Genomic DNA, 18402 nt, shown 5'->3' with positions numbered 1-18402 from the left:
TTAAGCCTCCATCTGTGATGCCAGCATCCCATATGGTACCTGTTCCAGTTCTGGTTGCTCCACTTGCAATCCAACTTCCTGCTAATGTACCCGGGAAGGCAGTAGAAGATGGCCCAAGTGCTTGAGGCCCTGCACCCATGTGGGAGAACTGCTCCGGGTTCCTGGCTTCAGTCTGGCTCAGCATTGGCTGTTGTGGCCGTTTGGGGAGTGAACCAGTAGAAGATATTCTCTCTCTCTCTCTCTCTGTGTGTGTGTGTGTGTGTGTGTGTGTGTGTGTGTTTCGCTCTCGGTAACTCTGCTTTTCAAATAAGTAAGTAAATACTGGGGGAAAAAAACCTATATTCTTCATATATCCTAAAGTGCAGTGTTATCCACTGGAAAATAACCCTCCTTAAAATTCTGCCACTGTTGAGTCAAACATCTGAAGATCCAACACACTGAACGTCAGGCGCCCCGGACAACGACAGGAATACGCCAAAAGATGAAGAGCACATACCCTCTCACTGGCATATTCCAGGAAGAAGCCGTCCAAGTAGACGCCCCAAAGGCTCGCAATACTACGTCTCCCAGAAGACCTTGCGACTACCAGCGACCACAACTCCCAAAATGCACTGCTCCCCGCACGCAGGTTTCCATCGGTGCTGGGTCTTGTAGTTCTCCCAGGTGGTGTCAATTTGAACCACGAGGCGGAGCGTACGGACTCAGCCCCAAGATACTAGGCGTGATTTTCCAGCGGTTGGCAAAGCGAAAAGGCTTCGGGCCTCAGGGCGAGCTGCGCTGTCTTATCTGCTTTGCAACAGGGTAAGTCATGGGGGAGCTACTCTGCGTCGCAGGGCCCCACCCTGTGTTCCTGAGCGCAAGCTTGGTCTGGCGGAGCCTTGTGTCCCTAAGCTCTCGCCGTAGCAGCCGCCGCCCATCCCTCTTTGTGTGCTTCGGGAAGCCGCTGAGCTGGTGGCGGCGGCGATTGTCGTTGAGGGCTTAGGCGAGGGACGTTACCGGGAAGTTGCCGACGGGAAGACTCTTTCCCCGTCCCGCCACCTCACAGGTGGGTTGGCTGCTCTGCCTCGAAGGCCCTCCTGCCTGTCCCGCGTCGGGACTCGAAGGGCGGCCAGGCAGGTCCTGCTGACAGCGCCCTCCGGCTCTGGGGAGAGGAGGCGGGGGGAACCGGGTGCCGTGACTCAGGGCAGCCGGCGGAGAGGAGTCCACTCCCTTCCCTTCTTGACCCTCAAGAGGCGGCCTGTGGAGCCTAGAGGCTCGGCCAGCGTCCGCCGGCCCCTTCCTCCGGATTCCCTGACCTGGACCGCGCCTTCTTGGCGGTGACCCCGGGGTGGGGGAAAAAGTGATTCCTTTTCTGCTTGCTCCGTTTTACAAATATAGGTCATTGCTAGCGTTTCCCCGCACCTCGTGTGTGTTGGGAAGGTCCCTACGCGGGGCTTGTAGCGCCGAACTCTGCAGACTTCTCTTCCCCGGAGTTTTCAGAAAAGGAACCGATCCGTCGTCATGGAGGCTCTGGCCTCAGGATGAGAGAGAGACGGACGGGTCAGCTGCAGTAAGAGCCGGTCAACCTGTGTTGTTGGGCTTTGCCTAAAAATATGCTTACTCTAATGTCCCTTAGCGGTAGTACCTCCATTTTACGGTTGACACTGAGCAAAAATAACGCGGTTAGCTAGCTGCACCTGCAGAGTTAGGTGTGGAAGTTCTCTTCTACCGTGCGCAGCTGGGTAGCAAGGGCGGCGTTTGTCCCGGTGGATAGAGTGAGTCTCTTTAAGGGTCGGTGGAGGCAGCTTGTCACTGTTTTTGTACGCTTGGAACTTATCGACTTGTGATGTCAGTGTCTCTGGACTATTTTATAAGAGAAATTTCCTTTATGTGTTTATTGGAAGATAGGGTTTTTCCCCCTCTCTAACCCTCTTTATTTTGATGTAACAATTGAGCTTTTTTGGAGATTCCTCCTACATACAGTTTTCCAGAAGTTGGTTTTCCCAGTTTTCTTGGTCTGAAGCATAATTTGATACTTCAGTTGTACACGCAGAGACGTTGATCATTCTAAGTCAAAATATGAAGATGATAAGTTACCTTTTGCTTTATCCCTATGATACTTTTTCAATTTTTAAAAACCCTCGAATCATTACTTTTTCCTAAAACTGAGGATAAAGTAATGTTCATGTAGTTGTTTTTAAACCTCTGTTTGTAATGTTATCTAACTTATTCATTATTCATTTAGCCAGTATCAATGCAATGTTAAGGTCACTGTGCTGTAGACTGTGGAGACAAAAATGACTAAAACACAGGCCTTGATTTCAAGTAGATTACAGTCTAATCTGGAACATTTCAAGTGTGTTCACAAGTAATTGTATAAAAAGTGTCCTAACAGGTGTAAGGTAAGGTGTGAGTGGAGAAACAAAGAAGTTGATCGGACTGATAACGATGGTGCCCTTTGCACTATGCTGTCTTTAATATTACTGCTACCATGGCCCTTCTAGAATTTGCAAATTTGCAGAAATTTTCTTTGTCCTCATGGTTTTTAGCAGGTTTCTAGGAATGAGTGCAACACTCGGTAGTAGTTTGGATCTGTGTCACATTACTTGAGAGTTCTTAATGCCAGCGCATATCTTAAGAGCCCGTCTTTACCTTTATCTTCATTGCTGTAGTAGGAATATATTGTCATAGAAAATCTGGGCATGTGGGAGTGCGCATCTGGCACAGTGGTTGGGACCCCATTTGGGATACCTGCATCTTGTATAGGAATGTCTGGATTTGTTTCCTGCTAATGCACATCCTGGGAGGCACCAAGTGATGGTTTGAGTATTTGGGTTCTTGCCACCCACATGACAGAACTAGATATGGTTTCCCACTCCTGGCTTTAGCCTTGCCCAACCCTGGCTGTTGGGGGCATTTGAGGAATAAATTGATAAATGGAAGATCCATGCCCCCCCTCCCATTCCCTGCACCTTTCAAATAAAATGAAAATAAATAAATTTAATTTTTTTTAAAGTAACAAAGTTTTCAAAAACTTGTGGTGGGGAGGATGTTGTTGTGGTGCAGTGGGTTAAGCTACCGCCTGCAATGTTTCCCGTATGAGGGCCTATTTGAGTCCCAGCTGCTCTACTTCTGGTCCAGCTCCCTGCTAATGCTCTTGGGAAAGCAGCAGAAGATGGCCCAAGTTCTTGAGGCCCTGCACCCACATGGGAGACCCCAGTGGAGTTCTAGGCTCCTGGCTTCAGACTGGCCCAACCCCAGCCGCTGTGCCTGGGGAGTGAACCAACAGATGGAAGATCTCACTGTCTCTCCCTCTCTCTGCAACTGTGCCTTTCAAATAAGTAAATTCTTTTTTAATTGGGGGCATGTAAACAATAAAGAACTTATTACATGCTTTCTTGGTTCACTCCCAGAATGGCTACAATGACCAGGGTTGGGCCAAGCCAAATCCAGGAGCCAGTGGAACATTATCTTGGTCTCCCACATTGACCAGGGGACCAAAGCACTTGGCCTGTCTTCTGCTGTTTCCCCAGGCGCGTTAGCAGGGAGTTGGATCCAAAGTGTAGCAGCCATGACTTGAACCAGTGCCCATATGGTATGCCTGCATTGCAGCAGCAGCTTAACCCGTTACACCATAATGTCAGCCCCTATGCTTATATTTTTAAAGTGGAGATTACATGCTCTCTTTATATAGTATTGAACTGCAGGGCCTCTCGGGATGGTTATCTTTGCTAAGAACTGATTTTTTTTTTAAGTGTGCTACTTTTGCCAATGTATTGATTATTGGAATTCATTGTATGCTTGTTAAGGTCACAAACATGTCGGACAAAAGTGAACTAAAGGCTGAATTGGAACGAAAGAAACAGCGGTTGGCACAAATCAGAGAAGAGAAGAAGAGAAAAGAAGAAGAAAGGAAAAAGAAAGAAGTATGTTTAATTTTTTTAAAGAATAACAATATAAGTAGAGTTTATTCCTAGTACATATTTTTATGTAATAATTCCAAAATAGAAAAAATCTAGCACTTACGACTGTAGATGTATTATAATCAGCTCCTACTTTAAAGAAACAGGCTAATATGTGAAAATTACACAACTGGTAAATTAAAATGTGGTGTTGTTTTTTTTTTTTTTTTTTTTTTTTTTTTGACAGGCAGAGTGGACAGTGAGAGAGAGAGACAAGATAGAAAGGTCTTCCTTTGCCGTTGGTTCACCCTCCAATGGCTGCCGTGGCCAGCGCGCTGTGGCCAGCGCACCACGCTGATCCGATGGCAGGAGCCAGGTACTTCTCCTGGTCTCCCATGGGGTGCAGGGCCCAAGCACTTGGGCCATCCTCCACTGCACTCCCTGGCCACAGCAGAGAGCTGGCCTGGAAGAGGGGCAACCGGGACAGAATCTGGTGCCCCGAACGGGACTAGAACCCGGTGTGCCAGCCCCGCAAGGCGGAGGATTAGCCTAGTGAGCTGCGGCGCTGGCCAAAATGTGATTATTTTTAACTAAATGAAAATGTTGCATATAGATTCCATTTCTAAGATTTGATTAAGAATTTCAATTTACATATTTAATCTAAGAATGTATTTGTTATATGAGGGTATTTCAAAAAATTTGTAGAAAAAAAGAAGGTAAGTTTATTTTGGTATAATAATTTTTGAAATCAATATATAACTATTTCACAATACACTTTATTCATAAGCTTTTTGAAGGCCTCCTCCACCCCTTGTAATCTGTGTTGCAGAACTAGTGTTGTGGCACAGTGGATTAAGCCACTACCTGCAACGCTAGCATCGCATATCAGAGTGGCAGTTTGAGTCTGGCTGCTCTACTTCCAGTCCAGCTCCTGCTAATGTGCCTCAGAAGGCAATGGAAGTTGGCCCAAGTACTGAAGCCCCTGTACCCATGTGGGAGACCAGGATAGAGTTCTTGGCTCCTGGCTTTGGCCTGAGCTGTTGCTGACTTACAGCCATTTGGGGAGTGAACCAGCGGATGGAATATCTTTTTTTGTATTTCCGTGTCTCTCTGTTGCTCTGCCTTTAAAATAAAATACATAAATAATCCTTTTCTAAAAAAGATAATTTTATGTAAAAATCTATTAGCTCATAAGATGATACTTTTAGCATAGTTTAGACTTATGAAGTTTTATTTCTGAACATTTTGCTAGTCTGAACTGCTAGTAATTTGTCAGAATTGGTAATGTTAATGGCAAACAAATGTATAATAGATGACATAATTGATTAGAGGACTTGTTCCTATGTATTTTATCATGAGTTACTTATTGAAAGGCTATATTTTTATTGAGTTGTAGGTTTGATGAGGTAATAAAGTTGGACCAGGTACTTCTGTCTTCTGAGTTTTGACATCACTTGTTTTATCAAATGCAGAAAATATTCATTGACCCTGAGCTGGAGATATTTTACTTATTCCTGCATGAGATACACATTTACTCCTATGGAAACTCTTTGGATAGATATGTATACTTTTACCACAGATGTGTTTTAAATGGCCAGTGTATGGTAGTTGGTCCTAAGTGTGACTTTAGTACCAAGTTTTTTTTTTTTCAGTGTGATAGCCTAAATAAATGAAGAGACAGTTTATATGCAGCATTGCTGTGATGCTGTTAAGGCCTAAAACTGAAGAATTTGCTGGTTAATGCTGAACAGTTTTTGTTACACTTTCATAAAAGGGTTAGAACTTTATATTAGCTACTTGATTAAAAGCTAACTGGTGGAAGCATGCTTTAGATTAGCAGACCCATTCCAGAATAGTCTCTATAGTCTTCAACTCCTCAATTCTGAGAGTGAATTTGATCATTTTCTAATTCAGGAGTCTGCTGATAAACTGTTACATGCATTAAAGTTAGTTTGGTAAAATATTCAGTTTTGCTATTTTGATGAAATTTTCTGATGACTTTAAGTTAAAAAGGTATCATAGACTATTGTGAGTAACAAAATTCACTCCGGACAATATATGAGTAATGGGGTTGACTCAAATATACTGTCACATGTATTAAGGTGTATACATGAAACTTTTCCCTCAAAAGCTTAAATTTTTCTTAAAATGTTGTGAATGATCTGAGAATATAGGCTTGAGGATCTGTAATCTTGAAACCCAAAATCTGAAATGCTCAAAAAAAGAAGGAACTTTTTGAGTACCAACATGATTCCATAAATGGAAAATTCTTTTTTTTAACAGAAAGCTCTTATTTAATAAATACAAATTTCACAGATACAGCTTTTGGAATATAGTGGTTCTTCCCCCCATACCCGCTCTCCCACCCCCAACTCCTGTCCCACTTCCTTCTCTCTCTCCCATCCCATTCTTCATTAAGATTCATTTTTAATTATCTTTATATACAGATCAACTCTGTACTAAGTAAAGGTTTCAACAGTTTACACCCACACAGACACACAAAGTATAAAGTACTGTTTGAAGACTAGTTTTACTGTTAATTCTCATAGTACAACTCATTAAGGACAGAGGTCCTACATGAGGAGCAAGTGCACAGTGACTCCTGTTGTTGATTTAATAATTGACACTCTTATTTATATATATATATATTTTATTTTACTTATTTGAGAGGTAGAGTTACAATGAGAGGGAGAGACAGAAAGGTTTTCTGTCCGTTGGTTCACTCTTCAAAGGGCTGCAATGGCCGGAGTCGTGCTGATCCGAAGCCAGGAGCTAGGTGCTTCTTCCTGGTCTCCCATATGGGTGCAGGGACCCAAGGACTTGGGCTATCTTCCACTGCTTTCCCAGGCCACAGCAGAGAGGTGGATTGGAAGAGGAGCAGCCAGGACTAGAACTGGTGCCCATATGGCATCCTGGTGCTGCAGGTGGAGGATTAACCTACTGTGCCATGGCACCGGCCCCACACTCTTTATTTATGATGTCAGTGATCACCCAAGGCTCTTGTCATGAGCTGCCAAGGCTATGGAAGCCTTTTGAGTCCACAAACTCCATCATTATTTAGACAAGGTCATAGTCAAAGTGGAAGTTCTCTCCTCCCTTCAGAGAAAGGTACCTTCTTTGGCCCCTTGTTTCCACTGGGATCTCACTCACAGAGATCTTTCATGTAGGCCATTTTTTGCCACAGTGTCTTGGCTTTCCATGCCTGAAATGCTCTCATGGGCTTTTTAGCCAGATCCAAATGCCTTAAGGGCTAATTCTGAGGCCAGAGTGCTGTTTAGGGCATTTGTCATTCTGTGAGTCTGCTGTGTGGCCTGCTTCATGAGTGGAAAATTCTGTACCTGACCTTATGTAACAGTTGCAGTTGAAACACATGCACACTAAAAATGTATAAAATCACATTCAGGCTATGTGTAAAGTATATATGAAATGTGAATGAATTTCATGTTTAGAATTGGATCCCCTCCCCTAGATACTTTAATATTTACATGCAAATATTCCAAAATTTAAAATTCAAAATCTAAAACATTTCTGGTCTCAGTCAAGTAAGGGATACTCAACCTGTTTTAAAGTTTATCTAGTTTAATTAGAAGGTTTTGCTAGAATTATACATAGCTGAAATAACAGCTGTCAAATTTTCATAACAATGTTTTGTGCTATGTAAAAGTGAGTTTTAATTTTACCAAATACAATCATATGTTTTTATTATCATAAAAAAGACCAATGGGAGAGCATTGGGCCTAGTGATTGGTATTCCTGTGACCCGCTGGGAGTTCTTGGTTAAATTCTGGCTCTGGCTTCTGATTGCAGTTTCCTGCTGGTGCAGATCTGGTCATGGCTCAAGTAATCTGGTTCCTCTACTTACATGGGAGGCCTGGATTGAGTTTCTGGTGGTTCTCACTGTTGGCATTTGGGGAGTGAACCAGTGGATGGGAGCTCTGTTTCTCTGTGTCTTTGTCTCTCAAATAAAAAAGTAAATACTTGTAATGTAAAAAAATAAAAATCTTCACATGAATTTTTGATGTTCTCTGCATAAAATTGTATAAATAAAATGAAGACTTTATACAGATATTAGAGGTACTCCATACTTTTTTTATAAGGCAAAAATTGTCAACTTATTTAAAATTTGTTAAATTTTTAATAATTCCACCTCATTTTTTAGTGCTTTTTTGCCACACTGGGGGAGATTGCCACTTTATTAAAAATAATAATAAAAGGTTGATTTATTTGTAAAGCAGAGTTACAGAGAGAGAGAAATCTGTCTGCTGGTTCACTCCCCAAATGCCTACACAGCTGGGACCGAGCCAGGCCAAAGCCAATAGCCAGGGACTCCATCTGGGTCTCTCATGTGGCTGGCAGGGGTGCAGGTCTTTGGGCTATCTTCTGTAGCTCCTCCAGCAGGGAGCTGGATTGGAAGTGGAGCATCTGGGACTCAAAACCAGGGCTCCAATATGGGATGCCAGCATCGTGGAATGTAGCTTAACCCACTGTGCCACAATAGCAGCCCTAATGTTAGGAAAATTTTGTGGAACCTCTTTGATTACCTATAAAGATGGATGAGTTTGGTACTATATCATATAGAGATTATTTACTAGAACTCTATTAAGAACATTTTTCATTTACTTACTATTAAAATGACTTTAATTTAGATTAAAAATTAAGTGTACCTCCTAAAAATAGTGTTAGAATATTATTTGAAAGATTTTTTGCAAAATTTTCAAACCACATATTAACTTTTTTTAATTTCAGAGTTAGAGAGTGAATACAAGTGAGTGTGCACAAGTGTGCTCCCATCACCAGTTCACTCCTCAGATGTCCCATTTCCCGTGTGGGTGATGGGGTCTCAGGTATTTTGAGTTGTCTTCTGCTGCCTCCCGGTGTCAGCATTGGCGGGAAGCTGGAATTGAGGTTGGAGCTGGGAATCAAACCCGAACACTCTGGTATAGGCCCATGGGTGTGGTAACCAGCATCTTAACTGCTAGGCCAAATGCCTGTTCCTAAAGTTAAGTTTTTCATTTAAAAATTTTAGACCGATCAGAAGAAGGAAGCTGTTGCTCCTGTGCAAGAAGAATCAGATCTTGAAAAGAAGAGAAGAGAAGCTGAAGCACTGCTTCAAAGCATGGGACTAACTCCAGAATCCCCCATTGGTAAGGAGAAGAATACATCCACTTAGAGAAGATAGGCATCTGTCTGGTCAGCTCAGACATAGCTGAGATGAATGAGATGATTTGATAGTTTGCATATTTTCCTTATTTGCATCTCTTAAAATCATTAACTTTATAAGTTATTTGGAATTATCTTTTTTTCAGATGTGCTGGTGCATGGTTACTTTATTTGTTGAAAAGAACTGCAAGATTAATATTATTAACATATACCAAACCACCAATTGGCTTCTGTTTAAATCAGTAATTAATTTTATTAAACATAAGTGAGTTTTATGAGTCATACTGTGTTAAGCCTTAAGATGACTGTGGTTCCTTAACTCTATATTGCTTTCTGTAGGTTAGAGAGATATGTAATGAATCAGTTACATTGTTAGTATTTGAAAGGTATTATAGTGGAAGGGGACGCATATAACCTGCTCCCAATACCAATAAGGGAGATTTTATTGGTACCTTATTTTGACAGTGATTTGACTTAATTACATTTATTTTCTGGGTTATTCATTTTGATAGTTGTACTAAACCAAAAAGCTGATACAGTAGAGGTTCAGGCCAATTTAGTTACATATGAGAAAACGTTAAATGTTTAGTTAAAATAGTTCTGTGCTGAGTACTGTTACAGTATTTTAGTTTGTCTTTTAGAGACAAAATTTCATAGTTAGTTTATGGGCTAATTCCATTTAGTCCAAGGGAAAAATACTAGAGATGATAACTCTTGTACACTCGTTGTCTGCCTTTACCACTAATACATCCAAAAGGTTTCGAGATGAAAGAGCTAGTCACTCTCATAGTCTGCTTCATTGTTACATCTTTTTTAAAAAACAAAACAAAACACCAAATGTAGTGCGCAATGTTTGCTTGCATCCTGTTTTTTTTTTTTTTTTAACTAGTAGTGAGGGGAAATTTTTTTAAAGATTCATTTATTTATTTGAAAGACAGAAATACAGAGAGGCAGAGAGAGACATATCTTCCATCCACTGGTTAACTCCCGAAATGGCCGCAACCGACAGAGCTGGGCTGATTTGAAGCCAGGAGCCAGGAGCTTCTTCTGGGTCTCCCACACGAAGATTTGGGCCATCTTCTATTGCTTCTCCAGGCCATTAGCAGAGAGCTGGATCCAAAGTGCAGCAGCCAGGACTCAAATCAGCTTCCATATGGGATGCCAGCAACGGAGGCAGCAGCTTTACCTGCTGTATCACACCACTGGTCCCCTTTGTTATTTATTTCAGTTCCTTTTCCTTTTTCTTGTTTGGTAGAATTTGAAGACTCACATACTAAATTTTATGTCTTTATTTAATGTTGTATATTGCAATTTATTTTGTTTTAAAAGATTTATTTATTTACTTGAGAGGCAGAGTTACAGAAGAAGAGAGAGAAAGGTCTTCCATATGCTGGTTCACTCCCCAAATGGCTACAATGGCTGGAGCTGGGCCGATCCGATGCCAGGTGCTTCTCCCAGGTCTCCCATGTAGGTGCAGGGGCCCAAACATGTGGACCATCTTCCATAGCTTTCCCAAGCCATCAGCAGGGAGCTGGATCAGAAATGGAGGAACCGGGACTCAAACTGGCCCCCACGTAGGATGCCAGTGCCGCAGAGCTTAACCTGCTACACCATAGCACCAGCCCCTGTATATTAACAATTTAAAAAGTAAGTGAATCAGAAAACCTTTTTCCTTTTTAAAAGATTTATTTATTTATTTGAAAGGCAGAGTTATACAGAGGCAGAGAGAAACAGAGGGAGAGAGAGATCTTCCATCTGCTGGTTCACTCCCCAAATGATTGCAATAGCCAGAGCTAGGCTGATCTGAAGCCAGGAGCTTCTTCCAGGTCTTCCACATGGATGCAGGTGCCTAAGGACTTGGGCCATCTTCGGCTGTTTTCCTAAGCCGTAGCAAAGAGCTGGATCAGAAATGGAGCAGCCTGGGACTCAGCTGGCACCCATTTGGGATGCTGGTACTGCATGTGGCGGCTTTACCTACTATGCCACAGCACCAGCCCCCACTTTTTTCTTGTTACTCTAGTAACTAAACCAAGTTGCTTATTAGTTGTATGCCATTGGCTTTTGTTTTTCTCTTATGGGATTTTTTTGGGGGGTCCTTTTTAGGACTTCAATTTCATTGAACTCACTTGCTCATATTTCTTAATGCCCAGCCTCAATCATTGATATTTTTTTATTTACTTACTTATTTATTTAAAAGGCAATGTTAGAGGGGAGACAGATCAAAATCTTTCATCTGCTGGTTCACTCCCTAAATGGCTGCAATGGCCTGGGCTGGGCCGGACTGAAGCCAGAAGCCTAAAATTCCGTCCAAGTCTCTCTTACAGTTGGAAAGAATTCAAGTATGCTGCTTGCCAAGTGCATTTTTAGGGAGCTGGATCAGAAGGGAACTGGTGCTCATATGGGATACTGACATTGCATGTGGCAGCTTAACCCCTGTGCCACAATGCTAGTTTCTCAATCATTGATTATTTAAGATTTATTTTTATTTATTTGAAAGAGTTACACACAAAGAGAAGGAGAGGCAGAAAGAGAGAGATAGAGAATCTTCTACCCACTGGTTTACTCCCCAGTTGGCCGCAACGGCTGGAGCTGAGCCTATCCTAAGCCAGGAACCCGGAGCTTCTTCTGGGTCTCCCACACAGGTGCAGGGGCCCAAGCACTTGGGCCATCTTCCACTGCCTTCCCAGGCCATAGCAGAGAGCTGGATCAGAAGTGGAGCAGCTGGGACTTGAACTGGCACCCATGTGGGATGCCAGCGCTGCAGGCAGTGGCTTTACCCCCTACGCCACAGTGCCATCCCCAATCATGGATTCTTAAGATGCCATTATTTAGTTGTATCTGTTTGGGTATGTGCTTTTCCTTTTATTTCCCATCTCCAATTCTATTCTTCCCTCACATGCTTTAAGTACCCTCTTTTGTATTTGTAACAAACATACATCCTTTTAGTCTATCATCCATGTGTTTATATTTTTCAAGATTGCATATATCTATGTCCATTTATTCTGTTTATTCCATGTTGCTGCATACAAATCTATTCCTGACTGATGTGTAACATTCCATCATGTACTATATTTTACATATCTGTTTTCACCAGTGCTACGCACTTAGATTGCTTTGTCTCTTTGCTTTACTATCGTAAACAACACTACAGAGAATACATTCTTTCCCATGAGGACTGTGGAAGAATCCCCAGGGGAAACTGAGGGCTGTTTTTACCCTGTCTGCTTTATCACTGGTGATTATCCAACTTTCTGATTTTTCCCTCTGGTGGGTATAAAGTTGTATTCTAGAATATTTTAATATACATGAACACAGATACAGTATTTTTTTTTAATTTTATTTATTTATTTATTTGAAAGTCAGAGCTACAGAAATAGGGAGAGACAGAGAGATCATCTTCCCCATGGTTCATTCCCCAGATGGACACAATGGCCAGGGGTAGGCCAGGCCGAAGCCAGAAGCCAGGAGCTTTTTCCGGGTCTCCCACATGGGTGGCAGGAGCCCAAACATTTGGGCCATCTTCTGCTGTTTTTTCCCAAACCATTATAAAGGAGCTGGATTGGAAGCAGAATAACTGGACATGAACTGATACCCATATGGGATACAGGCATTGCAGGCAGCAGCTTTACCTGCTACACCACACTAGCTCCACAAATACAGTATTTTGCAAAATATCTTAATACACATTTGATTACAGCAAAGATATTTTCACATATCTATTAACTAATCAGGTTTCCTTTTTATGAATTGCATATCATAACCTCCTATTGAGGTTCTTTATCCTGTTGATTTGTAGATGTTCATGTTACATTTTGGATATTTCAGGCAGGACTTTTATTTGTTTTAGACTTTAAAAAATACTTTCTTCTAGTCTCTTGTATGTTACCTATTATGTTTATAGTGTTTTTCATTGGACAGAATTTTTCATTTTGATATGGTCAAATTGACCATTTATAACCCCTTTTTTAGTGCTCTAGATCTTTTTTAAGAACAAGTTTTATGTTGAGGCAACATTTTTTCTGTTTTATCTTTTTACTCTGAATTTAGATTTGTGTTATATTTTTAAAAACTGTGAGGTGGGGATCCAACTTAATTTTTCTCCCTATAATTTACTAATTTTTTATTCACTAATTTTCTCACTGTTAGTCTTTTCCTTCATGTCTGTTGCCAACTTTGTCATATAGTATGCTCCTATATATTCATGGGCATTTTGGGCTGTTTGCACTATAGATATATTTGTCTGATTTTAAACCCAAATTAAATTACTTTGACTTTGTATTAATATCCTAATTTTTGGTGTAGAAAAGTATCCCTTCAACCCCTTTCCTCTTTTAAAATCAGCCTACCTTCACAAACATTTTTATTGTCCTCAAAAAATGTTAATTGTTCGGATAGGCACGGTGCGCCGGCCGCAGCGGCCATTGGAGGGTGAACCAACGGCAAAGGAAGACCTTTCTCTCTGTCTCTCTCTCTCACTGTCCACTCTGCCTGTCAAAAAAAAAAAAAAAAAAAGTTAATTGTTTCCTCATAATCCTGCTGCGCTATACATTGTACTTAGCTTTTACTTTTTCTAAATCTAGAACATCCTCCGTATGCGTACTACTTTTTGTCTCATGATATCTACTTGTTGGAGAATAGGCTAGTCGGTCTATAGAATGTTCCACTTACTAGGGTTATGCGATGGCTTTTTTACGTTTAACTTTGATCCTTTATCTCTTATGTTTCCTCTAAACTGGAAATTAGATTAAAAATCTTGATTCAGGTGCTGGCATTGTGGTACAGCAGATTAAGCCGACACCAGCTTCTTAAATCAGAGTGCCAGTTCAGGTCAAATGTGCTCCACTTCTCTAGCTCAGTTGCTAATGCAGCTGGGAATGCAGCGGATGATGGCCTAAGTGCTTGGGCCCCTGCCACAATTGTGGGAGACCCAGATGGAGTTCCTGGCTTTGGCCTGTCCTGAATGTTGAGACCATGTAGGGAGTGAAACAGAAGGAAGATATCTCTTTCATTGTGTGTGTGTCTCCTTGTTCTGTCACTCTGCTTTTCAAATATCTGTTAAAACAAACAAAAAACTTGGTTCACTTCAGGCTGAACATCTTTGGCAAGAATAGCTCATTAGTGATGCTATATACTTTCATATTGAATTGAATCAGTAATGTGCATTACTGGATGTTGAGCTATTAATGATGCTAAGATTGATTACTGGGCTATGATTGTGATATACAAGTCTCTCCATTATAGTTACCCTTGTAACTGATAAGTGAAACTTTGGCAACATATGACCATTCATTTGTCCACCAACCTTTTTCCTAATAGTTTTAATAATCATTGATGAGCCTTATCTAACTCAGTTGTTTGATTAGGAGCTGCAAAATTGCTTTTGTAATTCCCTCATTCCTTTTTTGTTTACTGGCTGAAGTTCTTCTGTAAAAGGGAACTTTCCTTGATACGTGGGGCTGTTTGATTACCCTAAGTGTATTTCCTACTTGGAAATCAGGAGACATGTTTAATTACTAGTATTCACCTCCAAGGGCTTGGCAGATGAGTTTTTGCACATATTTTAAAAACAGATTAGCTAATATTTAAGATTTTTTGTAATTTTCTTATGTTGTTCTTGTTCAAAGGTCCTCATGGTAACAGTTTTAAAATAAATTGAGTGGCTTTCCCTTTTGCTAGTTTGTGGAACAATTTGAAAGATAGATGGTACTTCCTGTTTTTTTAAAATCTTGGTAGAATCTTGTACAACTGCTTTGATTCTTTTTTATTTCTCCAGGGAATAAAGAGTAAGGTTTTTTCACCATTTCAAGGTTCTTTTTAAACTAGTTATAGTTTATTCAAATTTTCTATTTCATTTTTTACCCATTTCCCCCCTGCTTTTGTCAGTCTTTTTCTCCCAAAACAATAGTAAACATTTATTATATCTCATAGTTTGTGCTGGTTAAGTGTTTGGTAATGGCTTAGCTGAATGGTTCTGGCTCGGTCTTTCATGGAGCTGAAGTCAAGGCGTCAATCAGAGCTGTAGCCATCTACAGGTTGACTGGTGCCAGAGGACTTGGTTTCCAGGTGGCTTATTCAGTTGGCTGGCAAGTTGATGTTGGTTAGGGGGAGGATGAGTTCCTGTCCACATGCACCATGCCACAGATATGCTTGAGTATCTTTGCAGCATGGTTGCCGAATTCTCCTAGAAGGAGTAGCCAAAGAGAAAAAGAGCACCAGGAGAAGGCTATCCTTTTTTTGACTTACCCTTGGATGTCTTAAAACATCTTGTTCTTAACAAATTTCTTATTCTTAAGGTATTTATAAGTAGGTACTAAAGACTGAGTGATTTGTGAATATAACTTCAAATAGATTACATTATTACAAGTCTTACAGAAGACAAAGGCCAAAACTTAAAAATGGATATAGATCACATTTGGTTCAGAGAGTTCGGTATTCAGGTTGCATGTTAAATTTCCAGTTTTGGGGCCAGTGCTCTGGTGCAGTGGGTTAAAGCCCTGGCCTGAGAAATGTGGGCGCCAGTTCTGATCCCAGCTGCTCCTCTTCAATCCAGCTCTCTGCTATGGCCTAGGAAAGCAGTAAAAGATAGCCCAAAGTCCTTGAGCCCCTGCACCTATGCAGGAGATCCAGAAGAAGCTCCTGGCTCTTGGTTTCGGATCAGCTCGGCTCCGGCCGTTGCGGCCATCTGGGGAGTAAACCAGTGGATGGAAGACCTCTCTCTGTGTCTCTACCTCTCTCTCTGTAACTCTGTCTTTCAAATAAATAGATAAAATATTTTTTTAAAAAAACTCCAGTTTTGTGTTGAGACAAATGAATCTTAAGGGAGGCTAATTGATCTTTTGCATTTTTCTTGCATAACTTTATTTCTTTAATCTTTATCCTAATAAAATTCACATTTCCTGTATGTAATAGCAAGTATGTTATTCAGACATATGAAGAAGCTGTAGGATTAGCTACAATTTTAAAAAATGACCAGCATTGTGGTGTAGTAGGCAAAGCCAGCAGCATTGCTGGCATCCCATGGCTGCTGGTTCTGCTCCCAGCTGGTCCACTTCCAGTTCAATCCAGCTCCCTGCTAATGGCCTAAGAAAAGCAGTGGAAGATGACCCAAGTGCTTGGGCCCCTGTACTCACGTGGGAGACCCAAAAGAAGCTCCTGGCTTCATATAGGTCCAACTACGCTGTTGCAGCCATTTGGGGAGTGAACCAGTAGAAGGAAGACTTCGCTCGCTCGCTCGCTCGCTCACTCTCTCTGTAACACTGCCTTTCAAATAAATAAATCAATCTTTGGGGAAAAAAATGGGGGGGGGGCTGTTATTATGACGTAGTGGGTCGGGCGTCTCTTGTGGCATTGGCATCCCATATAGGTGTTGGTTCCTGTCCTCTTCCCATCCAGCTCTCTGCTATGGCCTGGGAAAGCAGTGGAAGAGGGCTCAACTCCTTGGGCCCCTGCACCTATGTGGGAGACCTGGAAGAAGCTCCTGTCTCCTGGCTTTAGATTAGCCCAGCTCCAGCCTTTGTGACCATCTGGGGAGTGAACCAGTGGATGGAAGATCTCTCTTTCTGCCTCTTCCTCTCTCTGTCTGTGGCTCTAATAAATAACTAAATTTTTTTTAAAAAGTTAAAAAAAAAAAAAATGGGGACTGGGGCCAGTGCTGTGGCACAATGGGTTAAAGCCCTGGCCTGAAGTGCCGCCATCCCATGTGGGCATTGGTTCTAGTCCTGGCTGTTCCTCTTCTGATCCAGCTCTCTGCTATGACCTGGGATAGCAGCAGAAGATGGCCCAAGTCCTTGGGTCCCTGCACCCATGTGGGAGAACCCAGAGGAGGCTCCTGGCTCCTGGCTTCGGATCGGCGCAGCTCCAACTTGCGGCCATCTGGGGAGTGAACCAGCAGATGGAAGACCTCTCTCTGTCTCTATTTCTCTCTGTAACTCTGTCTTTCAAATAAATAAAATAAAATCTTGCAGAAAAAAATGGGGACTGGGATAGAATTTTTTTAAAGATTTATTTATTTGCCGGCACCGCAGCTCACTAGGCTAATCCTCCTCCTAGCGGTGCTGGCACACCGGGTTCTAGTCCCGGTTGGGGCGCCGGATTCTGTCCCGGTTGCCCCTCTTCCAGGCCAGCTCTCTGCTGTGGCCAGGGAGTGCAGTGGAGGATGGCCCAGGTGCTTGGGCCCTGCACCCCATGGGAGACCAGGAAAAGCACCTGGCTCCTGGCTCCTGGCTCCTGCCATCGGATCAGCGCAGTGCGCCGGCCGCAGCGCGGCGGCCATTGGAGGGTGAACCAACAGCAAAGGAAGACCTTTCTCTCTGTTTCTCTCTCTCTCACTGTCCATTCTGCCTGTCAAAAAAAAAAAAAAAAATTTATTTATTTGAAAGGTAGAGTTACAGAAAGGCAGAGACAGAAGCAGGGAGAGAGAGAGGTCTTCATCCACTGGTTCACTCCCCAGATGGCTGCAACGGCCAAAGCTTTTCCGATCTGAAGGTAGGAGCCAGAAGCTACTTCTGGGTTTCCCACATGGGTGCAGGGGCCCAAGAACTTGGGCCATCTTCACTGCTTTCTCAGGCCATAGCAGAGAGCTGGATCAGAAGAACAGCCAGGACTTGAACCAGCGCCCATATGGGATGGCGACACTGTAGACCAAGGCTTTAATCTGCTATACCACAGCGCCAGCCCCCGGCATAGATATTGTTTATATCCATAATCTAATCATAAAGTTAAGATGGGATTACTACATTATCTAAATTCATACAATTTGAAATATCATGTAAATTTGACTTCCATTTGAGCTAATTAGAACAATTTGAAGCATTGCTTTCTGAAACTCATTTTAATACTCATATTTAGTTATTTATAGTGCTTAGAAAAAACATTTATCCATTCATTAGTTAAAAATATTGAGTACCTCTGTAACCGAGACTTGGGTTTCTGAACAGTGCAGACAAGAGCCTTGCTGTTTAGGAGCTTAAGTTCTTCTAGTGATACAGAATGAGATTTCAAGGAGCAGCTTTAGGGAGGCTGTTCAGGAAGGCCTCTTGGAGAAGCAGGCGTATAACGTAAGATTGAAAGGAGCCAGGCCTGCTAAGATTGAGAGGAAGAACACTCCAAGTGGAGGAAATAGTGAGTACACTGTTCCTAAGGAATAGACCTTTGTTTTAGTTAGGCTGGTGTAGTTGCCATTTTTATGTGTGCGAGGGAGAAGAGCAAAAATGGGGCAGAGACCAGATTATATAGGGCCTCATAGCCAATAGTAGGAGTTTTAATGGGAGGGTTTTTTTTTTTCTTTCAAATAAGCAAGTAAGTCTTTAAAAGGCAGGATAACAGAGAGGGAGCAAGAAAGAGATCTTCCATCAGCTGATTC

The 18402-nt window shown here is 42.0% G+C and overlaps 1 protein-coding gene across 7 annotated transcripts in view; it reads left to right on the top strand.

Annotated features, from left to right (window-relative positions):
- The first annotated feature begins 590 nt into the window (after positions 1-590).
- Positions 591-18402, top strand: part of DYNC1I2 (dynein cytoplasmic 1 intermediate chain 2) — a 68308-nt gene continuing 50496 nt past the window's right edge. For 4 of the 7 annotated variants that reach the window (XM_008258742.4, XM_008258741.4, XM_008258743.4 and 1 more), the window contains exons 1-3: positions 843-1045; positions 3789-3905; positions 8908-9025. In XM_008258742.4, the coding sequence (XP_008256964.1) occupies positions 3798-3905; positions 8908-9025 (226 nt within the window). In that variant the 5' untranslated portion in view covers positions 843-1045; positions 3789-3797. Of the gene's footprint in view, positions 802-842; positions 1046-3788; positions 3906-8907; positions 9026-18402 lie in introns of those variants that run through there. The other 3 variants (XM_070070701.1, XM_070070700.1, XM_017342926.3) reach the window with 1 other exon arrangement.

Source organism: Oryctolagus cuniculus, chromosome 3, assembly GCF_964237555.1.
Source record: "Oryctolagus cuniculus chromosome 3, mOryCun1.1, whole genome shotgun sequence".
NCBI classification, from domain to species: Eukaryota; Metazoa; Chordata; class Mammalia; order Lagomorpha; family Leporidae; genus Oryctolagus; species Oryctolagus cuniculus.
The sequence above is the reverse complement of the archived record's forward strand: the minus strand, read 5'-3'. Positions and strand labels throughout refer to the sequence as shown.